The sequence below is a fragment of the Sphaerodactylus townsendi genome, linkage group LG15, assembly GCF_021028975.2.
Source record: "Sphaerodactylus townsendi isolate TG3544 linkage group LG15, MPM_Stown_v2.3, whole genome shotgun sequence".
Lineage (NCBI taxonomy): Eukaryota > Metazoa > Chordata > Lepidosauria > Squamata > Sphaerodactylidae > Sphaerodactylus > Sphaerodactylus townsendi.
Genome location: NC_059439.1, coordinates 18,469,501 through 18,493,983, shown reverse-complemented (window position 1 = coordinate 18,493,983; position 24,483 = coordinate 18,469,501). Strand labels below are relative to the sequence as shown.

General features: G+C 47.1%; 1 protein-coding gene across 3 annotated transcripts in view; it reads right to left on the bottom strand.

Annotated features, from left to right (window-relative positions):
• Positions 1-780: 780 nt before the first annotated feature.
• Positions 781-24,483, bottom strand: part of LOC125445195 (paired box protein Pax-6-like) — a 32,527-nt gene continuing 8,824 nt past the window's right edge. For 2 of the 3 annotated variants that reach the window (XM_048518116.1, XM_048518117.1), the window contains exons 3-9: positions 14,858-15,085; positions 10,686-10,844; positions 6,406-6,488; positions 6,138-6,297; positions 4,339-4,436; positions 3,778-3,919; positions 781-1,985 (exon numbers count right to left, since the gene is read on the bottom strand). In XM_048518116.1, the coding sequence (XP_048374073.1) occupies positions 1,900-1,985; positions 3,778-3,919; positions 4,339-4,436; positions 6,138-6,297; positions 6,406-6,488; positions 10,686-10,844; positions 14,858-14,972 (843 nt within the window). In that variant the 5' untranslated portion in view covers positions 14,973-15,085 and the 3' untranslated portion in view covers positions 781-1,899. The remainder of the gene's footprint in view (positions 1,986-3,777; positions 3,920-4,338; positions 4,437-6,137; positions 6,298-6,405; positions 6,489-10,685; positions 10,845-14,857; positions 15,086-24,483) is intronic. The other variant, XM_048518118.1, reaches the window with a different exon arrangement.

Genomic DNA, 24,483 nt, shown 5'->3' with positions numbered 1-24,483 from the left:
GTAGGCGACAGTGCCCAGGTCTACCACCCAGAGCCGGCAAGCGCAACCTGGGCCGGGCACCCCCCATGTGATTAGATGGCGTGCACCTGGGGACATGTGACACCACGTGTCCCCATAGCCAGTTCACCCCTGGCTAGGTGTAAGTTTGCACAATGAGACAAACTGTGGTGCCGCAGAGCCATTTCAGGCAGGGGAATAGCCAAGGGGGGAGGCTTAAGTCTCCTCGTCCTATGTGTCATGATCCCAGTCTGATTTGGGCCATGCATGCTTGGGAATTAAGGCTCAGCATAGATCTCCTAGACCACATCCGTCGACAGTCCAGAGTTCCACCACATGGACTTTACGACAAATGAGTTGGCCCTGAGAGGGACTAATGTGTTAATGGTTAATAGATTCAGGAGAAATTGAAGGAAGTGATTCTTTACACAACAAATAATTAAATTGTGGGATTCAGTACCAGTGGATATAGCAATGGCCGCAAACATTGATAGCTTTCAAAGGGGTTAGACAGATTAATAAAGGATAGGCCCATAAATGGTTAGTAGCCATGGAGACTAAAGAAAATCTCCACAGGCAAAGGCAGTAAAACCCTGAATACCAGTGCTAGGAGGCAACTTAAGGGTAGGCCTTGGCCTCTATGCCCCGTTTCTTGAGTCTCCAGAACAACCTGTTGACCACTGTGGCAAGCAGGCTGGTGGGCTAGATGGCCCACCAATCTAATCCAGAAGGGCGCTTTTTATGTTTTATTCGCATTGCACACAAGACGAAGAGCTACACGTGTTATTTACACAGGTCCTTTATTAACACACTCGAAAACACAGTTTGAAACAACAAGTGGTGTGTGTGTCTGTGTGTACTGAGGGGGCCATTTTGTGTAGATCAGAGGTCACTAGTCCTCTGGGATCCAAGTGAAACCCAGCTAAGTGAATTCCATGCAGGGAAGGAAAGAGGTGGGTTAAAGTGAGTCAGGGGGGGCCGAGGTGGTAGGTGGACCGGATAAAGGGCAATCTTGCAGGGAGAAATCCCAATGAACACCACACACCCAAGAAGTGAGACGAGTACCCTCCCCATACTGCAGGTGGGCACGAGAAGTCATGGACAAACATCATCTTTCCCATGATGCTCTAGGAGGGTGAAAGACAGGAAAGGTTAGTGCTTTATTCCCCACAATCCTTTGCAGCAAGGAGTAGAGGTGATTTGGGGGGGCGGGGTTTACACTCTCTGCAGCCGTATAAAAGGGGATAAATGCTTTTGGTTCCTTCACACCGACGCTTTTGTTGATCTCTCTTTCTTCCTCTTATCTGCCCATCCTTTCCAAAAAATTTCAATGTTTTCCTAATTTTTTCCCTTTCCGATATGCGCTCTAGCTTTCAGTTTTCAGTTATTATTTTTGGGGGGTTCTTTTAGGTTCCTATTATTTATTTGTATCAGTTCCCCAACGGGAGGAGGGAAAGTTTGTTCTTTCTTTCCTTCCTTCCACAATTCCTTTGTGTTGGCTCCCTATAGAAGTTTCTTTCTCTTCTCATCATAATTGCAGCAACTTTTCCCAGTCCTCGCTGCCTTCTTTAAGGATCGGGAAAGGAAAGGCAGGCAGGGGAGGGAAGAAGAAAGTCATCCTATCATGGGATGGAGAAGAGAGAAGGGACAGATGACTGAGGGACTGTCCTCCTTCTCCTGTGGCGCATGAGTGTGCACAATTGAGGGGAAGGAGACGGCTCAGCCCTGACAAAGACATGGTTGCTTAACATAGATACATGAAGTTGAGGAAGGCTCCCCTTCGCTACTGTTCCCTACCCCCGGATATTGTGCCCCATCGCTGTTTTAACCCTATTGAGAAAAAGCCCCTTCCTCTTCACACATCTCCAGCTTTCCTTCTGCCTTCCGCTTTCATTTTCCCCTTCACTGCAGCCTTGGCCAATACTGAGAAAGATCCGGGTCCCCGCCTGGGACTTGTACGGGAACCGACACTCCTGGAGAGATTAACCCTAGAAAGAGAGAAAGGAAGAAGAAGAAGAAGAGTTTGGATTTGTACCCCACTTTTCTCAACCGTGAGGAGTCTCAACGCGGCTTACAAACTCTGCCCCTTCCTCTCCCCACAACGGACACCTCGTGAGGTAGGTGGAGCTAAAAGAGCTCGGAGAGAACTGTGACTTGCCCAAGGTCACCCAGCAGGTGAAGGAGTTGGGAATCAAGCCTGGTTCATCAGACTGCTCTTAGCCAGTACACAACCAAGTTGTTAGGAATTCCAAAGGGGTGTTGTTGTGCGTTATGGTTTTTCTGCTGGTGAAAAAATGGAGGAGAAGGGTCCAGTTTGGCCACCCAGAAAGGCTATGCTGGGGGTCATGGGACCTATATGGAGAAAAGCCATGTAGGATGGTGTGATGGAATAGTACCGTAAAACTAGCAAAATCACACATGACTGTGAAAAGCATCTTTGCCTTTTGATCTCCTGGAGGGAGGACAGGAAGCCATACAAAGGTGCCAGGATGAAACTTCAAAGGCCTAAGTTACCTCGTGGCCTGAACAGAGTTTTCCTGAGAAGGAGAAAACAAAAAGTTTTGAATTCCATCTTGAGATGCGGTCAGAAAAGCATCTCTGGGCCATGGGTCCCCGGAAGGGGGACAAAGAACCAAAAGGAACATAAGCAGCTGAGCAACCTCCGTGCATTTAAGTTTTATTTCTTTGATTTCTGTTTTTCAATAAAAATCGTTGAGACCTCAGCTGGTTGGAATTATTGGAGAAAAGAACCCAGGTTTTACTGAAACAAGCGTGGCTCTCCCAGGCTTGCTTTCATCATAGATGGGGTTTGGAGTATAGAGATAAACTGGGTGAGACTGAGGGACGATCTCCAGATTAAAGATAGGGTTACCCAAATCAAGAATGGTTCCCCCAGAATTAAAACTAATACCCAGACTACTAAGATCACTTCCCTTGGAGAAAGTGCTGCTATGGAGGGTGGATTCTACGGAAGTGCTCCTCAACATGGGGCCATGATACCCAGTGACGAAGGGAGGGGGAACTGCGCCCGGGGCATGAACTACCTGCATGCGTGCCCCCCATCCCACCCACCAAAAACTCCAAAATGCCCAAACACGCCCCCCAGCCCCGCCTCCCCACATGACTGCAATGGCGGCGCCCGGGACAAGCTGCCCCGGATGTCCCAATTGCATCTACGTGCCTGATGATACCTGATATTGCTGTCCTCTTGCTTCTTCTCAAAGCAAAAAGTCCATTTTGGCTTTCCTCCCCTTCACTGGACCAGGACTCCTTTTGTCCTGATCCCCGTCGGTGGGACCAGAGGTGGGATCCAGCAGGTTCTCACAGGTTCCCGAGAGTAGGTTACTAATTATTTGTGTGGGCCGAGAGGGGGTTACTAATGGGTGATTTTGCCACATGATTTTTGCCTTAGTTACGCCCCTCCTCTCAGCAATAGCGCGCAGAACTTGAAGCAGTCTAGCAGGAGGTGCACCGGCGTGCGTGGCAGCCTGCGCCTGCGTGCATTCGTTTCCCGCCCAAGGACCGGCGCAGCGGCCAAGCGTCCTTGCCACAGCCCCGCCCAGGAATGTCCCGCCCCTGGAATGCCTGGCCATGCCCCCGTCGTGCCCCGCCCAGCCCCATTGGCGCTACGCCACAGTTTGAATCCCACCACCATGGGAACCTGTTACTAAAATTTTTGGATCCCACCACTGGATGGGACCCCACTAGGTCACCACCACCACCACCCGCATCCCCTTTTGAGCCACTCCGCATCCTCAGTGGCTTCCACCCTTCCATTACCAGTAGAGGCCCCGTTGCTGGAGCTCAGGTTATGAGATGGGAGCTGGGAGGGAGCGTAAGAATCGTAGCTGCGCACCGACGAACTTCCAGGCAGCATGCAGGAATAAGAAGACGTCTGGCTAGCCACAGGAGGCACCGCCTGCTGTTGAGGGCAAAGCGACATACATTCGAAAGGCGGGGGGGAAGAAAAGTGGAGATTAACAAGTTTGGATTTATATCCCACCTTTCACTCCTGTAAGGAGACTCAAAGGGGCTTACAAGCTCCTTCCCCTTCCTCTCCCCACAACAGGAGGGGAGGAAGGTGGGGCTGAGAGAATTCAGAGAGAACTGTGCCTAGCCCAAGGTCACCCAGCAGGAATGTAGGAGTGCAGAAACACATCTAGTTCACCAGATAAGCCTCTGCAATGCCTGTGGAGGAGTGGGGAATTAAACCCAGTTCTCCAGATTAGCATCCACCTGCTCTTAACCACTACACCATGCTGGCTCTCAGGAGGATCAACACCTGCCCTCCCCTCCCCCTTCAAGTCCGTGTCAGTCTTGGCTCATCTTTTTAAAGCTCACCTGGATAGGGAGGCTGTTGGCCATGGAGAAAGTGGGCAAGGGTGGAAGGGCACCGTAGTTATTGCTGAGGGCACTTTCTGTACGGCTCAGCATCGTGCCTGGAAAGAAGAAAGAGGAAGGACATGTGACAAAGGACTGAATCTGCTGAGTTCGTAGAGAAAAGGAGGGGGGGGGGCTGTGGATCTCCCAAATGGTACGAATTCTTCAGGGGGTACAGAGCCAGTTGGATTTACATCAGAGGCGGAGCACTCACCGGGACCTGTGGGCGTCCCATGTCCCGAGGCGCACGTCATGAGTGGGGGGTCAAGAATTGCCCCCTACGCCCCTCCCGTCCGCCCTGCCCCACCAGCCTGCTCCTTCAGACAGCAGAGGCTCTGCTGGCCAAAGGAGCAGCCTGGCAGGACCAGGCCAAGGAGCAGCCTGCGACAACTAAGGTAAGTGGGGCATGGGGGCACACCTGGAGCAGGTATTGCCCTGAGCGCCATCTCCTCCCCTACACCTCTGATTTACATTCAAGCTAAGTAAACTACAACACAAAGTCTCAAATTTTGAGGGGCTTCTAAATACAAAAAAACAATTACAATTTCTAAATTTGGGGTGGGGGGTAATGTTATGTGTGCCAGCACATTGCGACTGCTTGATGGCAACCCCAGCAAGGGGTTTTGCTATTGCCTTCCCCTTCAGAGTCTTCCTCGGTGGCCTCCCGTCCAAGTGCTGGCCATACTTAGCTCCTGAGACCTGATGAAATAGCGCTTGTTGGTATTTTTGCAAGAGTCTGTCACACTTCAATCACGAAAGGGTTCACTGTGTGTATGTTAACTAATGACTGATGTCACTGTTTTGTGACCTGCTTTATTGATTAGCTGTCGGTCAGTCAGTCCGACATTGCTTGCACGCAAGTGGTCACGTAGTCAGAGGTTATAAAGTTAAGTCTGTTTTCTTTGGCCCTTTCCCCACTTACCTTAAGCCCCGTGCTACTCTCCTCAAGTAGTGCGTGGTCCCCCGGAACTCCCCACTACAGGGGCAGCGACAACGCAGCCGCCCTGACGCTGCCGCTTTTGCGCCCCCTCAGCGCGCAGCATCCCTGGCGCTCCTCGAAACGGCGCCTTTTGATGACCCCACGCAGAGCGCGGGGTTGTGGGGACGCCTGGGCGCACACCAGAGATGCTGCGCGCTGAGAGTAGCGGGCAGCAAAGGGTAGCAAAGGTAAGTGGGGAAACGCCCTTTGTTTGAAGAGAAGCCATGCTCACACGCACACACCATGATGCAGAAGCCACGTGAGCAGAAGAAGCCACTATGTGACCACGAGGCTAGGTAGAAAGATGTGACCAAGTATAGTACTATAGGTATGTAGCAAGAAAGTATAGAATTTATTGTTTTTTCTCCATGTAACCTTCCCTAAGAGTAAACTCTTTTTATATACAAGCAACTGAGAATCAGTCTCTTCTGTTCTACTCTGCTAATATGTATATATATTAAAAATTACCAACAACCATGCCACCTTCCTTCCAGGTAATGCTTTGGGGCTTCCTAAACATAACATGGTTTAGAGCAGTGGTGGCAAACCTTTGGCACTCCAGATGTTATGGACTACAATTCCCATCAGACCCTGCCAGCATGGCCAATTTCCCCATGCTGGCAGGGGCTGATGGGAATTGTAGTCCATAACCTCTGGAGTGCCAAAGGTTCGCCACCACGGGTTTAGAGCCTGTCTTAATCCAGTCCCGGTTACGGTACCTTGCTGAATAATTCCTGAAATAGACAATTGAGACTGACTGAGCTGAGTCCATGGCCCCTACCTGATCCAGTAGGTTGTGGCAGGGACTGGTAGACGCTGCTGCCCCCTGTGCCAAAACTGCTGTTTATGGTCAGGTGCCCCCCAGTGCCCCCTGCCTGGCGCCTTTGGTTCCGCAGTTTCTCCTCCCGACGCCACTTGGCACGGCGGTTGGAGAACCAAACCTGGAGGAACGACAGAAAGTAGCCAATTGCCAAGGGAGAGAAGGGGGAAAGGGAAGTTTTATAGCTTCTCTCCTTCCCATCCCAACCATAAGGTCCCCCTCCTATTACCTGAATCCGGGCTTCCGGGAGATCTATTTTTGCTGCCAGGCGTTCGCGGGCAAAGACGTCAGGGTAATGAGTGCGCTCGAATTCTGAGGAACATTGAGGGAGAGGTCAAGTTGAGGAAACAAATTCCCTTTTACCCACCCACCCCAAATCTTTCACATCTTTTCTTGCAAAGCATCCATTCCCAGTCTTCAACAACGACATCAATATCTTGGAACCACCTGGCAGCTAACTTCGGGATTCTGTCTTTCCTATATTATTTCTACTAATTCTCATATTCTTCATTATGTCAGCAAACAAGTCTTTTAAACCAGGGGGCATACATTAGAACCAGGGGGCATACATTGAAAATGCTGGGGGGAAGAATTAGGACTAATAAAAGGAAACACTTCTTCATGCAACGTGTGATTGGTGTTTGGAATATGCTGCCACAGGAGGTGGTGATGGCCACTAACCTGGATAGCTTTAAAAAGGGCTTGGACAGATTTATGGAGGAGAAGTCGATTTATGGCTACCAATCTTGATCCTCTTTGATCTGAGATTGCAAATGCCTTAACAGTCCAGGTGCTTGGGAGCAACAGCCGCAGAAGGCCATTGCTTTCACATCCTGCATGTGAGCTCCCAATGGCACCTGGTGGGCCACTGTGAGCAGCAGAGAGCTGGACTAGATGGACTCTGGTCTGATCCAGCTGGCTTGTTCTTATGTTCTTATGATTGTATCACATCTCCCTTGCCTTGCATATACTAATGAAGCACAGTGGCAGTGCATCCTCTGGATTTTTCAATGCCATTCGTTGGAGTTGGAAAATACTGGATGTTGACATCTGGGATTAAATTGCAGTGCTTTCTGATGTTGTGTCTAAATACCAGCCGTTTTACCCCCTTTCCTGGTGGATCTAACGAATCTGTGCACAGATTCTTCCTTTGCACCAGCTGGCTCTGAGGAGGTATGTCATATGGAAACACTAGAACTCTTTCCTGGGCACTACAATTGCTTTGCCAGTGCCCAAAAATAGGACTGAGAAGGAGCAGCGCAGAAATGTTTGAAGAAAAAGCTGCCAAAGGTGTGCCCAAGCTGCAATGTTGCTTAAATCCACTAGATGGCCATGCATACCGTTGGCCTCCCAACAGCCTAAATCCACTGAGATTTTTTTTATAAAAGGCACTCTTTTCTCTGGGACATTCCAAAATTTTTTAGCCTTATCCGCAGAGTGCCTCTAAGTATGTACGGATTGATTTTCCTATGTAGAAGGAAGCAATTTCTGCTTTTCTGAAAAAAACAAATTACATCTAAAGATTACATTGTCTCAAAACACCATCCTAATAAACAAAAATGTCTTGAAGGTAAGGAACTTCATTTTGTTGGATTGGATGAGGATCCAACCATTTTTTCTGCTGGTAAAAAGAAGAAGAGGAGTTTGGATTTTTATCCCACCTTTCTCTCCTGTAAGGAGACTCAAGGTGGCTTACAAGCGCCTTTCCCTTCCTCCCCCCCAACACCTTGTGAGGTAGGTGGGGCTGAGAGAGTTCTGAAGAACTGTGACTAGCCCAAGGTCACCCAGCAGGAATGTAGGAGTGCGGAAACATATCTGGTTCACCAGATAAGCCTCTGCCACTCAGGTGGAGGAGTGGGGAATCAAACCTGGTTGTCCAGATTACAATCCACCTGCTCTTAACTGCTACAGCACGCTGGCTGTAGGGGTCCCCTCTGACCACACACACTCACACACTCAAAGATTATGCTGCGGACCTGCATGCATGGGTGAAATCCAGGAGTTATAGTATGGAGAATTGGGCGAGACTGAATGAAAAAGCTGTCTGGATCCATCCCTGTGTCATCTATTACTCAGAATATCTGTCCTTCCTACTGAGTATAATTACAGTCCCAGAAAATCTACCTCAAAAGGAGAATTCTGAACAAATCTTGCTTCTCCCACCATGCCCTGTGCCATCCTTTCAAAAGGGGCACCTCATAAAATTTGTTCTTTAGATGCCGTTTTGGTTGCATCCTTAAGAGAGAAAGCCCCTGCCCTGTGGGTTTTTTAAAGGCAGGGTTGAAGCTACCTCTCCATATGCTCCTATAGATGGTGCGAGATAACAAGGCGGTGTGTGTAACATAAGAGAACAGACCACAGGAGTCAGTGGATGGCTTCTCGGTTGGTATGAAACAAATTCACATTTGGAAGGAGCTGCATTTTGTAGACACTGAGGACCGGTAGCAGAATGAGGTAGAAATTAAATGGCAGAGCTCCAAGATGGTAGAAGGGACTGTACCACTTCAGACTCTAGGTAGGCTACATTTTTTGAATTCTCACCTATGTTAAAAATTCTCAATAAATAGAAAAGATGCACAATGGATATATGGCTGGGCTATAATCTTTTGCTGTGGTGTGCTAATTTTTTATCTCGTAGGGAGGCTTTTGTAAATATATGAGGAAACATTCAGAAATGGAATCCCTGTTTGCAGCCTCAGTTGGCATGGTGTGGTCCACTCCACCATCTCAGGATTACAACATCTCAGCAACCCCTCCACTGGCATTACTCCACGGGGTAAATGGCGTACAGCATGCCAGTGTCATGCCAGTATGTGACATCACATCCTGCAAAAACATTGAAATGATGTCATTTCAAAGGCTAGTGAGTAAAAATGGGATGGGGCACGCCAATGTCATGCCAGCACAACATGACGTCCGACAAAAAGTAGAAATGATGTAATGATGTTGCAGTGACACTCTAGGATTCATTCACAACTCTATGGTTTAATCAAAAAAGGAAGTGACAGCATGGTGGGAGCACATCAACTCTTCTCTTTTGTTGAAGTAGCACATACGTGTTCACACTTCTAGGATTCATCCATAACTCTATGGTTTAATCAAAAAGGAAGCGACAGCATGATGACATCAGGGTGATACTGTAGGATTCATCCCCTATGGCAGCGATGGCGAACCTTTTCGAGACCAAGTGCCCAAATTGTAACCCAAACCCACTGATTTAATGCAAAGTGCCAACAAGGCAATTTAACCTGAATACTGAGGTTTTCGTTTAGAAAAAACGGTTGGCTCCGAGGTGTGCGTTACTCAGGAGTAAGCTTGGTGGTAGTCGATGGCTTTGCTTTGAAGCAACCGTGCAACTCTTCCAATGGGTGAGTCACGACCCTAGGATTTACTCAGAAGCAAGCCCCATTGCCAGCAACTGAGCTTACTCCCAGGTAAAGGATCGTGCTTTAGTTCTTTGCATGAAAATCAGTGAGGTTTAACAGCGCTTAACAGGGTTACCTACACTACTTCCCCAAAACTAGGGTTTAGGTTTAATGCTAATAATCGAGCCCAGCGGCCCAGGTCAGCCTAGATGTGCGGGGGAGGGGGCACTCTGTTTGCACGTGCCCACAGAGAGGGCTCTGAGTGCCACCTCTGGCACCTGTGCCATAGGTTCGCCATCACTGCCCTATGGTTTAACCATAGAATTGGGAATGAATCACTCCTTGATGTCATGCTGTGTCACTTCCTCTTTCTTTTCTTTAAATTGGAAGTGACATCACACACCAGTGCATTGCCTGTCCCCGCCCCCTGAATCCTCCTGGTGAGTTGCCATCTGAATCTGGCAGCCCTACTTTCTGTTGATTGTGTGAGACCTCACACAGAAAGGTGGCTCTTATTCAGGGCCAGCGGAGCACTTAACCCCGGCCACAAGTCCAGAGAGGGCTTATATGTAAGACACGTTAATTTGGGGGCTTCTCTGAACCTCTGAGAGAGCTGGGACCTCTTAAAGAAGTTTTCTATCTGCAGCGCACACAAACCAGTTCCCTCTTTCGTTATTGGCCGCCTGCCTAATTCATGTTTACACACTTGCATAACTGTCCATGGGAAAATGAAAATAGTCATCTGCCAGCCAGCCCCAGAAGGTTTGCAGAAGCTCACTGAGAAACCACTCAGACTGAAGGCAAACAGGCTTCACTTCCAAAGCTGCTGAGCTGGCTGGATCAGCTGCGTAACCACACCATTAACGAGCGCATGGTGGCAGCACATCGACTCTGCTCTTTGGTTGAAGTAGCACATACGTGTTCACACTTCACATTTAAGTAGCGTTTCCGCTCATCTCGAAAGCATGTTAATGCACAAGAATGAACCAGCACACTGTGCTTAACGATGAGAACAATGACACCCACAGCGTCTTATTGCCTCTTCAGCTTTTCCTTCAGTACCTGCCAGAGGAAGGTTTACCTGCGCTGACCACCTCAACCGACTCTCACCGTTGGTGCCTCGCTTTATCCTTTTTTTCCTCACCTTTCTCCAGCGCCTCTATCTGCTCCTGTGTAAAAGAGGTCCTGTTCCTTTGCAATTTGCGCTTCAGTTGCAGCCGGATTTGGGACTCATCCAGGTCTTGGCTGCTGGCACCTTGAGGGTGCTCAGGGTCCAGCCCGCTGTCCAGTTGCTGGCAGCTCTCTGGGGTCAGGGTGGAAAACACACAAGTGAAACAAAGAAGAATTCTCTACTACCTTCGTCGTCATCCATTTCCCATCCTGTTTGGCCAGCTAACTCCATTGATTGGAGCCTCATAATTCGAAGGTTATGGGTCTCAGTCCCTCACTGGGAATATCAGGCCTCAGGGACATGTTTGTAGCTCAGTAGCAAAGCACAGGCCTTTTCCACACAAGCCCCTGAAAACGTTTTTTAAATAATAATAATAATAATAATAATAATAATAATAATAATAATAATAATAATAATAATAATAATAATAATAATAATAATAATAATAATAATAAGCCTTTATTTGGCATAACAATAATCATAACACAATAAAAAACCTGAGATAAAAGGTACACAAATACAAAGGTTTGAGATAGAATATAAATTATTGATTGTGCATCACCTCCAGTAAAAATCGTGCTACCAATTCACAAGTTTCATTGTCAGTGAAAATGTTTTGCAGACTTAAAAAAAACACATTTGTACGCACTCGCCCCCTCATAAACATTTCCTAGATGCCATTTTGTCATCTCTCTTTTTTAAAGCTCCGTGGGTTTGAGATGCTGTGAAGCTTCAAAGCCTTGTGCTGCAATTCTGTAGGGGTCGTGTCTTCGTAGCTATGAAGGCAGGACCTCCCAAAATTTTTAAAAATGACCAAAATACAGGGCAAGAGTGTGAGCTAGAAAGTAGCACTGACATGGAGTCTGGGGACTAGGGAGGGGCATGGAAAACATTTTAACGAGATTGCACGCCAGTGAAAACGTTTTCACAAAACGGAAACTTGGGCGCAGCACGCAAACAAAACGTTTTGGGCTATGAACCATGCAGAACTCCTCTCAGGAAACATTTTATTCCCTGCCTCAAAATGTTTTATTTGGTTTGTGCAGAAAGGGCTGTAGATGGGAGTCCCAGATTCAGTTCCTGGTCTTGTGGGAGACATCTGACCTTTCTCTCTGCCTGCTGCCAGTTAAGCTAATACTGACCTAGATGCAGTCCAGAGGACAGGCCCCTCCAACTACATTCTTAGATCAAATTACATGTCTGGAGTCCCAGTAACGGAACTCCGGCATCACGCGAAGAACTGCCCTCGGCCCCCTTCCTCACAGACCATAGATGCTCCCTTTCCAGGTCAACACCTGCCCCCTCCTATTCTCTCAGGCCTTCTGTTCCTCCTGGCCGACCGTGTGGAATTTGTTCACAGTGACAGACATTTATTAATAGTTTATACAAGAGTTAATGAATGATTAATTAGCAAGTGTTAAGGAATTGTTAATCCGTCGCTGCACTGCGTGCCCCGTGTGTAGAACCTCGCCTCCCGACACACTTGGCGGGAGGCGGGAGGGCCGGAGGCCTGCGAGGACCTGTGATTCGGGGGCTGTGGGTGTCCCGAAAAGGGGAGGCCACATAAATAAAAAGCCGGGACACCTGGTTTCTCTGAACGGAGCTGATTAGACTTAAGATACCAGAAAGGCATCTGAAATCTCTGGGAACGAGGAGTTCTGTGGCGGTCGGGAGCCCTAGAGGTTGGCATTGTACTGAAGAAGAAGGGAAGTTGGATACCCTGGGTCTGGGGTCTCAGAGTACAATGGCCCGGGTGACAACAGGGGATTTTGGGGAGCCCACGAGGGTTTAACCTTTTATCCCAGGGGAGCTGTGGTCTGAACAGTGACCTTTCTTTGCTTCTACAAAGCCAGGCACTTGGACCTCCGCAGGCGACGCAAAGCCACGGCATCAGCCACAGTGCCCTAATGCGAGGCGACACTGTCAGCTCCCCCGCCTCCCTGAATCCTTTGCTGCCCCTGAAGCAATGAGATCCAAAAGGCCCCCTCGGTGAAGAGTGTCTCTGCTTGGCCCCAGCCCAGACAGCAGTGTTGTCACGATCGCCACCCCCATTCCTGCCACAGCCAAATCCGGCTCGCCCGCCCAGCCCCCAGCCCTGCTCTCTCTCTCTCTCTCTCTCTCTCTCTCTCTCTCCCTCCCTCCCTCCCTCCCTCCCTCCCTCTCCCCCCACACCCCCATCAGCTCTGTTTTGCTGAGAGATCTTTGCAGAATGCAAAGGGAGGAAACACACTTGCATAAGCCCAGAGGGGAAATGGGGTGGGGAGGGCGGGGAAGAGGTTGACGAGAGAGGAGAAGGGAAGTGTGGGGAGGGGAGGCCCTGCACAGTATCTAAAAACAGCACAGATGGAGAGAGAGAAAGAGAGAGGCACAGAAACAGCAAGCTCGGTTCGTGGATCACAGGACCAGCTAAGCCCGCCTTCTCGGACGAACACCAAATATCAGAACCCAGAATTCCAGCCGGGGAATTGGCATTTTAGAGGGTAGCAGAATCAGACCAGGCCGACAAGAGCATATGCCCCCAGACACTATTTGGGTGGGGACGTAAAAGAAGTTTTAAATCTGGCTCTTTGGAATAATCAGACATTTGCAAAGTAGCAAAAGGAAAACCAGAAACTGGCCTCCTTTCCAGGAGGCTTAGTAAGGGCAGCAGGCTAGATTGTACAGCACAGCAGTGTTACATTTTAATTTTCTTCTGCATCTACAGCTGAACACAGTGACACATATATTTCATTAGCATGACAATGTGCTCCTGCCATAGCAGCAGCAAATGGTTGGGGAATGGGTGGGAAAGACATCCACATATCCCCATTCTCACGCTGCTTGCAGGATGGGAATGTCTGTCTCATGATAAAATAAGACAGGAAAAGCTGATCTGCCCATTGGATAGTTATCCCAGGGTTTTTTCCCTTACTGAATTCAATGAGCTACTATTTATGGGGTAATAATTTGAGGGCTGCCATTTCATGTGCTTAAAATAACTGAAATCCTATTATCATGCTTACAAATATCATTAGCTGAAAGCATTTTAAAATAACAGGCTACGTTCTAGAGGAAGGCCATGTGATAGCCCCTCCCCCATACAGCAAGGTATTTGGGTTGTAGCTGCACATATACACAATTTCAGTAGCCTTGTTTGTTTCTTTTAACACTGTACATAGATAATAATCATCTGAACTTATGAAGCTGTCTTTTTTTTTTTTTTTAAATTTTTATTAAAAAGTATAAAAATCATTACAGTTTCCCTTGTCATTATTCTTGACTTTCAAATACGTAAAACATACAACATACATTTTACAATATAGTTGATCACACACAACACAATCCCAAACATAAAAAAGATATTAAAACAAAAACTATAATAACATGACCCTAGTCAATAACTATTTGTGACTATGTAATCACACCGTAGGGTCATTATGAAGCTGTCTTATGCTGGCACCAAAATGTTGGGGTCTCATCCAGAGACTTTCCTTATGATATCCCTCAAGTTTGGTGAAGTTTGGTTCAGGGAGGCCAAAGTTTTGGACCCTCAAAAGGGAAGCCCCCATCTCCTGTTAGCTCCCATTGGAAACAATGGGGGATGGGGGTACCTCCTTTGGGTGTCCATAACTGTGCCCCCCCCAGAACAAAACCTCACCAAACATGGGGAGCATCATCAGGACAGTCCATGAATCAGACTCTGAGATTTTGGTGCCACTATCTTTAAAAATGTGCCTACTGCAGGCCAAAATGTGAAAAAACACCCCCAAAATACAAAAAATTCAAACAGACCCGAATTTTTCAGATATACCCGAATATTCGAATATACCCGAATATGTTATTTGTCTTATTCGGGCATACAGATAATTTTATGCCCGAATAAATCCAAATCCGAATTTTACCGAATTGTTAGGGTATTTACCTAGTGCTGCCCTACGGTGCACCCTGATGAAGTGGTGCCTGGGGGTCCAGCCCTCCTATGCCCCCTAGCTACGCCACTGCACCCTTTTCTCCAGGGGAACTGATACCTGTAGTTAGAAGATGAGCTGTAACTCTGGAGGATCCCCAGGTGCCACCTGGAGGCTGGCATCTACAGTTCCACAAAGGATTATGCAATAGAGTAGACCGTACGTGGCACACTGCGTTTGCATCTGTGCATTTCATACCTGGGTTGGGGGGCCCTGTCACCAGGCTGTCTTGATACCACTCCTGGCGACTGCCCCACGCGCTGTTCTGGATGTTCAGCATTCTGCTCTTCTCATACATTCCATCCACCCCCATGGAATGGAGCCAAAGACCAGAGGGGTAAGGAAAAGGGAAGTGGGGCTGGTGGGTGGGTGACCCCCACCTGGAAGACAGTGAGCTGCAGGGCACACGCCCTGCCCCAGATAAACCTGGAAGACACAGCAAAAGAGAAACAACAAATCAACAGAAGCTGAATGTTGTTAACTGACAGACTCAGTTTCACAAAAAGATGTTAGTAGATTGCATATTCCTCCACCACAGAAAACCACAGCTCCCTCCATCTGCTTGAAAGTTTTAAAGTGAAAAAAATACATTTTGGCTTAAATGTTCTTGCATCAAAGTACCATGTTCAATAATGTACAAAATATTTGTTTTGAGAAAAGCAGTGTGTAAAAATAAATGATTATTCTCATATTTGTTCAGGACTATATTCTAATACAGAAGCATACAACTTTCTCAACTGCTGCACCTCAGCTGACTAAGCTAACATCTTTATGTGAAACAGAATATAGAGAATGTTAAAAGCATAGCCTGCTCCTTAGTAATCAGCCATGGACGCAGCCAGTATGGTGTGGCAGTTGAAATGTCAGACTAGGATCTGGGAGACTCGGATTTGAATTTCACCTTTGCCTTGGGCCAGTCAGTCACTTTCAGCCTAAACTACCTCACAAGGTTGTTGTGAGAATAAAGACGTGGAAACAGTGATGTTGTAAGATGCATTATGTCCCTCTTAGAGAGAAAGCGAGAAAAATGAGTGATCAAGACAGAACTAGTTCATGGCAACCCCATCCATGGGGCTTTCCTGGAAAGAGACAAACCAAAGTAGTTTGTCGTTACCTTTCTTCAAATAGCAACCAACTTTTCCCTTTTGGTCTCTCACTCAAGTACTGACCAAGACCAATTCTGCTCAGCTTTCAAGCCCTGACAAATTCTGGCTAAACCGGGGAGAAAAACAGCATACAAATATCTAAATACAATTAAACAATAGCAGATATAAACAATGTTCCTTCAATGTTTACATTATTCACGTGACATACACAGACCAATCCTACATAGATTCACTTGGAAGTAAATCTAGGGCCCCTTCCGCACATGCAGAATAATGCACTTTCAATCCACTTTCAGTGCACTTTGCAGCTGGATTTTACTGTGCGGAATAGCAAAATCCACTTGCAAACAATTGTGAAAGGAGATTGAAAGTGCATTATTCTGCATGTGCGGAAGGGGCCTAGGTGAATCAAAAGAAGCCTTCTGCGTGTTCACAGAATACACAGATGTGTTCAGTACCAGAAGCAGCAATGGTCTATTTTAAACCAGTTCCTAGGGAAAAGATTTGAGATGATCTTTGGCTTCCTGTCCTCTGATTTAGTTGAAGTGTATAGCCTGGAAATAACATCCCATTAAGCCTCTGCTAAAAGGATATACCATTTTTATCCAGGACTGTTGGCAACCCTAACATTTGTACATGCTGACAGCAATCATCTGGACTGAATTGACACCTTCACCTATTTGAATTATGAAAAGTCTCTCTCCCTGTCTCTTGTGTTCTCTCTCATTCCTTTCCCTACCAGTTTAACATAGTGGCAAGAGCAGCGGACTCTGATCTGGAGAACCGGGTTTGAGTCTCCCCTCCTTCACATGAGCAGTGCAGACTCTAATCTGGTGAAGCAGGTTTATTTCCCCACTCCTCCACATGAAGCCTGCTGGGTGACCTTGGTCCAGTCAAAGTTCTCTCAGAGCTCTCTCAGCCCCACCTAGCTCACAAGGGATCTGTTGTGGGGAGAGGAAGAGAAGCCGCTATAAGACGTAGTTCAAAAAAGCGGGGTATTAATCAAAAGTCATAATCTCTTCTTCTTCTTCTTCTTCTTCTTCCACTACTACTACTATACTGTACATTGGGGAGGGGATTCAGGGATGTCCAGCCCCCTACTTTTCTACATGTCCATGTTCACACCACAGCCAGAGGAAAAGTCCATCACAAGGACATGGGTTTTTTCCCAACATGTCAAGGACCTCTTTCTTTGCCCTTGAAAGCTGCAGATAGTGTGTGGTGTGTGTTTGTGAACAAGGGGGAGGCCTAGGCTATATCCTATTCCTCCCATCGACTCTCAGTACCACAACATTTGACATGAAAAGCCTAAGAAACACAAAGACTCTTTCCGCACATGCAGAATAATGCACTTTCAAACTGCTTTCAGTGCTCTTTGAAGCTGTGCGGAATGGCAAAATTCACTTGCAAACAGTTGTGAAAGTGGTTTGAAAATGCATTATTTTGCGTGTGCGGAAGGGGCCAAAGTTCTTGCTTTGCCAATCCCCATTCCCAGTTACAGTCTCTGGATTTTTCTAGGACTGGAAGATCTCCTGGTCTTTCCCCAGGTCCCTCTGAGCACCTCTCGCTGTCCCCCGCCCCACACACCCTGTCCTGCCCCCAGCTAAAGCAAGATTTAAATGCACTGCTGGCGAGGCAAAAGATCTTACCTTTGCAACTTAATTTTATTTACTTCATTTATACCCACTGTCTTCCTTCATGGGGACCCAAAGCAGCTGATCGTTTCGTTCTGTCCTCCATTTTATCCTCACAACATTTTATCCTCTGCAAGGTAGACTGGGCTAAGAGCATGTGACTGGCCCAAGGCCACCCAATGAGCATCGAAAGCAGAGTAGGAATTTGAACCAGGGTCTCGCAAACCCTAGTTCAGTGATGGCGAGCCTTTAAGAGACCGAGTGCTGGGGGGGAGCAAGGGAAAACTGCGTCAGGGGCACGTGTGCGCCCTCTGCCCCTGCCACGCCCCTGTCTGCCCCCACCCTGCCCTGGAATGCCCCGAATCACCCCCGTCACACCCTCGCCACGTCCCTGCAGGGGCACACGCCCAGTGCATTGCACACCCCTTTCCCCCTTGACACTATGCCACTGCCCAGTGCCCAAACTGGAGCGATGGCGCGTGTGCCCACAAAGAGGGCTCTGAGTGCCACCTCTGGCACCCGTGCCATAAGTTCGCCACCACTGCCCTAGTTGAACTCTAACTACTTCACCACGGTTTGCACGTTAGCCGCATCCTGCTTGTAGTGGATAGTTGTTTTGCTCAGGTGGTTGCCTAGTTTAAATGTGATACTGCGCAAGAGCAAAGGTGTGGGGTTGAGATCTTCCATCACAACAGCATCATAGACTGGCGGGGGGGGGGGGATCAGTATATTTGGAACGGAGGAAAGAAGGAGTTAAAGGAAGGAACCACAAGAAGATTGGCAGATGGATAGATACCCTGTATGCAGGTGGATAAATAAGGATGATCAGACCAACAGACATAAGGTAAGAAGTGAACCAATAGATGAAACATTTGCTGACAGTGAATACAAGAGACAGGCATACATCGCACAGAAGCGTTGACAGGGTATTTTCCCGCCTCGGGCTTTTCCTTGTCAACTATCTGCACCAATCTAGATAGGCCCTAACAACCAACACCTTGAGATCTAGCCTCTAAAATACTCTGCTTTCTGCACTGTGAGATGCTAAAACTTGGGTGTGCATATTCCTTTTATTTACTGCTGAGCTATCTGGATTTTGACGCGTGCGAAGCCAAGCTACGTTTCAGGGACTCGAAACAGCCCCTGAGCACGTCCAGAATCGCTGCTGCTCTGAAGACAGGCCTCTCTTCTTTCCAGCCAGAGGACCAAATGACAGAAGCACCCAAAAGTAGACTCGAGGATGGTAATATGGACTGAGGCACAGCGCAGAGGCAGCGGGGAGGGGTTAGCTGTTTTCTCCGTGTCATACCCTGAATCCAGCATGCCTCCCATAGGCAAATTTAAGTCCCAGCAGAATAAAATACAGGTACTCATATTATGCCAATCTGTTTTCCTCATTTGAGCTTAAAATAGTCCAGGAGAGATGCAATTGTTGACTGGGAAAATGAGGCTGGGCGACGAAGAACTAGATCTTTCTCCCACAGCACCACACTCCCAGCCAAACTTGCTTTTTTCACTCCCCAGGTGCTAGAATGTTGAGGCGGATGGATACTAGTCATGATGCAAAGGTATTCTCCCCAGAGGAACCAGAGGATCGTGCCTATGATATTAGGTGCTCTGGAAAACAAGCAGGATAATGCTGTAGCAGTTATCTTTTTTTGTGGGCTTCCTAGAGGCACCTGGTTAGCCACTGTGTGAACAGACTGCCAGAATTGATGGACCTGAGTCTGATACGCCATGGCTTCTCTTGTGTACTTATGAATGCTCAGGAGAATGAAGTGGTGGACTGTTGAGATGGAGGAAAGTGCAGGAAAATGAGGTGGTGGGATGTTGAGAAGGAGGAAACTGCAGGAGGAGTAAGGTGGTGGATTGTTGAGCCAGACAGATATGCAGGAGAATGAGATGCTGAAATGTTGAAGTGGATAAATGTGCAAGAGAATGAGGTGCTGGAATGTTGAGGCAGACAAATGTGCAGGAGAATGAGGTAGTGGAATGTTGAGATGGAGGAAAATGCAGGAGAATGAGGTGGTGGAATGTTGAGGCAGACAAATGTGCAAGAGAATGAGGTGCTGGAATGTTGAGGCAGACAAATGTGCAGGAGAATAAGGTGGTGGAATGTTGAGGCAGACAAATGTGCAGGAGAATAAGATGGTGGAATGTTGAGGCAGACAGATGTGCAGGAGAATAAGGTGGTGGAATGTTGAGGCAGACAAATGTGCAGGAGAATAAGATGGTGGAATGTTGAGGCAGACAGATGTGCAGGAGAATAAGGTGGTGGAATGTTGAGGCAGACAAATGTGCAGGAGAATAAGATGGTGGAATGTTGAGGCAGACAGATGTGCAGGAGAATGAGGTGCTGGAATGTTGAGGCAGACAAATGTGCAGGAGAATGAGGTGCTGGAATATTGAGAAGGAGGAAACTGCAGGAGAATGAGGTGCTGGAATGTTGAGGCAGATAAATGTTCAGGAGAATGAGGTGGTGGAATGTTGAGGCAGATAAATGTTCAGGAGAATGAGGTGGTGGAATGTTGAGAAGGAGGAAACTGCAGGAGAATGAGGTGCTGGAATGTTGAGATGGAGGAAAAAACAGGAAAACGAGGTGCTGGAATGTTGAGGTGGATAAATGTGCAGGAAAATGAGATGGTCGAATGTTGAGGTGGACAGATGTGCAGGAGGATGAGGTGGTGCAGTGGACTGCATCACTTTAGACTACACAGGGTTACCATTTTGAAATGTTCCCCTGTGTGAAAAATATTTGGGAGAGATGTTCTATATCTATCCAAACCTTTGCTTGGTGTTCGTTTTTTTCTTATTTGCAAGAAGTTTTTATTCTTACATGTGAACCTCTCATTTTCAGTTTGAAGTAGCACAGTCTATTCTTCCTCCTCAGGATGCTACCACCTTTGTTCTGTTCGTGGTTGCTAACCCTCAGGTAGTGGCTGGATATCTCCCTGTATTACAACTAATCCCAGGCAGGCTACATAGATCAATTTCCTTGCAGAAAGTGGCTGCTTTGGAAGGTAGACTCTATGACAGTGCACTTCATCCCCTCCCCCAAACCCTCCCCTTCCCTGGCTCTGCCCCACAACCCTCCAGGAATTTCCCAGCCAAGTGGTGGGAGCCCTGGCTAAGGCTGGAAGCAGGGGTTGAAATCAAGGCAGTCCTTGGGTGAAGGAAAAGAGTCAAGCAGCCACCAGAGATCACACTGCCTTGATCATAGAGCACAATGGAGAGAGCGGTTGACCAGGAAAGTGAGTTCAGAAGCTGTTGAAAAAAATGGGAAAGTGGAACGCCAGGAGAGAGGCTGAAGGAATACACACAGCAAAGCATACAGTGCCAGGTTAAGGTCAATGGAAAATGTCAAAGAGGAAGAAGCAATTGCAAGAGGCAAATTGGTAGAAGAGGGGGTTGGTTATGTGAAAGTTGCATCCACCGGAGACTGACAAACTGTGGTATTTTGTCACCCATTCGCTCCTCACATTTATGTTCTTCAAAGATGCTCAGGATAATGTACATCAACAAGATTACCCTATTTATTTCAGTATTTATATATTGGCCTCCCTTTCCCATCAAATGGGTTCAAAGTGGCTCGCAGCAGTTATATATTACAATTATAAAACCAACTGTAATCATAAAACCAATATCTCTGCACCCAAGAACTAATAGGTAGGAGACCAACTGGGAGGGAAAACAAAGGCAGATTCCTCATGGGCCAAAAACAGCAGTGTGAAAACAGTGTAAACCCTTTTACCCCATTTTAAATCATTTTAAACTGTTTTCACACCGTTGTTTTATGCCCATGCGGAATCTGCCAAAGAAAATAAATGAAGGATATAGAACAATAAACTGAAAAGAACTGGGGAAGAAAAGAAACAGTTAAGTTGAACACTACTGCTGCCCTCAATTATAGGCTTGGTGAAACAGTTCCATCATATAAGCCCTGCAGAACCGAACCAGGTCCCACGGGGCGTGGGTCCCATCTGTGTCCCACCAAACTGGGGCCACAGCTGAAAAGGCTCTGGCTCTCCCCCCACGTCACACGCACGCACACAACAACCACCTTGTCAAATAGGTTAGACCTCAAGGCAAGTGACTTGCCCAAGGTGAGCTTCATAGCCCTGTGGTCAGGATTCAAAGCCAGGTCTTTCCAATCAGACTTGTGTACCTCACTGCCTTGCCCTTTGCTCTATGTGTGATTTTTTTCCCCCTATTGCTGGAGGAAGCATTTGGGGCCATCTGCTCGACTGCTCATAGCAATTTTTCATGCTCTTGCTTTCGGTTTCCTGTTTTGAAGAGCATACAATCCACATCTCTTTCTGCAAGGCCAGGGTGGGGACAGGAAATTAAGGCCCCAAAGAAATCATTTTGACTTGGCCTTTGATTTGTTGAACATTTTGTATGATATGCACCTCAGGATTTTGGGATACACATTTAAATAGAACCAAGTTTTAGTTATTTATTTATTGAAAAAGTTCTATGCCTCTTTTCCTCACGGTTCAAGGTGGCTTACAATAGTTGTCAAAAGCAAAAATAAAACAACAAACATTGAATCTGTCTTTCACTCTGATCTTGCCCTGTATGATACTATTTTATTAATTATGCTTTCATTTTACCCTGCCTTCAAGGAGGTGTTAGAGATTTCCCTCCCTCCAGAACTGCTCTGTGAGGTAAATTAGTCTGAGGGAAAATAATATATTACAGCGCCCTCTCCTTTCTCCTGTGAGGGATCCAAACCTGAGTTTCCTGCAACTACCTGCATGCATTCTAGCTGCTACAGATATCCAAATGAGATAACTAAAGACTGCTGCCCTATCCCCACTAAAGAAATATATAGCAAATAAGATTGTTTCTGCACGGTCCAAATATCCCAGGTTGAGCAAAGGTTTGGCCAAGAAGTTTGCACAGTTCCCAGTCCTAAACCTGGTTTGTCCTGTGATATTTCCCTTGTCCCGGGATTTTCAAAAATCACCAATTTGGTAATCTTTTTCAAAAATCCCGCAGTGAACCCGCTACCATGCAAACTAACACAGGAGCAGAACCAGTTTATTTTTCCCGCCCAGCTGCATGATCTTCTCGCCCTGCCGTCCACCCCCCGATCTCCCCACCTGACAGAGTGTCAGTTTTCAACTCTGCTGAGTCACTGACTGTTGCAACCCGCCCTTCCCGAAACATTTCCCTAAGCACAGTTTCTGCTCATGGTATCGACCGGGTGCCATTTTGCCTGGGTTAATCAGGAGTAGAGTCCCAAAATGTACATGCTCAGAGCACATAGCTAGGAATATGTGCACTTTGGGCCAAATGTTAGTGGGCATATCACGGCGGGGGAGGGGGGTTCCTCTCATTTTCCACAAAAATATGAGAACGTGAGTGGGAATGTGATGTGAGCAGGTGTAAAGGTGGGTGCCAGCAATTCAAAAGGCAGGGCGGAGACGTTCATTCAAGCTGGCTCCCAAAAACAACAGCCAATCAGAACGTGGGACACCAGGGATGTTTGCATATGTGCAGATACGCTTGCGGTGTAAATACAAAAGACCCGGGCTCGTGCGAAACAAACTGGAGTATCTCCTCCTGGTCTTCACTCGATTCCTTCACAGAAACTGGCAGCCATGCGAAGGGAAAAGCCAGAATAAAATAGACCCAGATGGTAAGATACCGACTGTAACCCCGTATAATTGTGTGTGCAGAAAAGGCCTAAGAAAGGGAGAATTCTAGGGAAGGAAATTAGAAAAAGATGCCCAAATTGTAAAGTCACACCAGTGAATAGAGAGACTATAGTCAAATCCAGCTAGGCTTTTACTTCACTCTTATTTGTCATAGAAAGAAAAACACAACAAAACAGCTGAACCAGACCATGCAGAAAATAAAGCTTGCTTTCTATAGGCAAAGCCAGCTTTACAATGCCATCTTTTGTGAAAAGCTATTGACTGTATGGAAACATAAAGTCACTCAGGCAATCTCATATTATTCTTGTAATGAATCTGATTGTCATCACTCGGGCCCCTTCCGCACAAGCAGAATAATGCACTTTCAATCCACTTTCACAATGGTTTGCAAGTGGATTTTGCTATTCCGCACCGCTGCAGAGTGCATTGAAAGTGGATTGAAAGGGAATTATTGCCTTCTAGCTACGGTTGAATTCAGATTGATTTTTTTTTAAAGTGCATCTGGATTTGTATTGTCGAAGGCTTTCACGGCCGGAATCACTTGGGTGCTGTGTGGTTTCCGGGCTGTATGGCCGTGTTCTAGCAGCATTCTCTCCTGACGTTTCGCCTGCATCTGTGGCTGGCATCTTCAGAGGATCTGATCCTCTGAAGATGCCAGCCACAGATGCAGGTGAAACGTCAGGAGAGAATGCTGCTAGAACACGGCCATACAGCCCGGAAACCACACAGCACCCAAATGCATCTGGATTGTCTATAAAGACATAACCTGGTCACACTGGAACAATTATTCTAGGCACCACCATTCCTGTGCCACAGAATATACATTTCCAGCTCCATAAAATGGTATGAAGCAGGCATTCTGATTTTCCAAGACTGTCAGGGGTAACCTCCGTTTTTTGCAGGGGCTGCAAAGCTACGTACCTGGCTATCTGAAACTACAGTCTAGCTGTTGGTATTTTGCAAGTGTCTGTCAAAATTCAGTTACTAAAGGGTTAACTGTATGTAAATAAGTTGTTGAGGTCACTGTTTTATGACCTAGTCTATTGATTAGCCATTGGTCACTGAGATTGCAAATGCCTTAGCAGTCCAGGTGCTCGGGAGCAACAGCCGCAGAAGGCCCTTGCTTTCCCATCCTGCACGTGAGCTCCCAATGGCACCTGGTGAGTCACTGCGAGTAGCAGAGAGCTGGACTAGATGGACTCTGGTCTGATCCAGCTGGCTTGTTCTTATGTTCTTATGTTCTTATGTCAGTAAATCGCCATTGCTTATGTGTCAGGAAGCACATATATCAGAGGTTATAAAGTTCCCTGTTTTCTTTGCTTGAATATATAGCACAAGAGAGAGCCAGGAGGCTAGTTACCAAATAGCTACAAGATGTAGCCTTAAGTGTAAGATTACTGTCTGTCAGTATGAAACTGTAT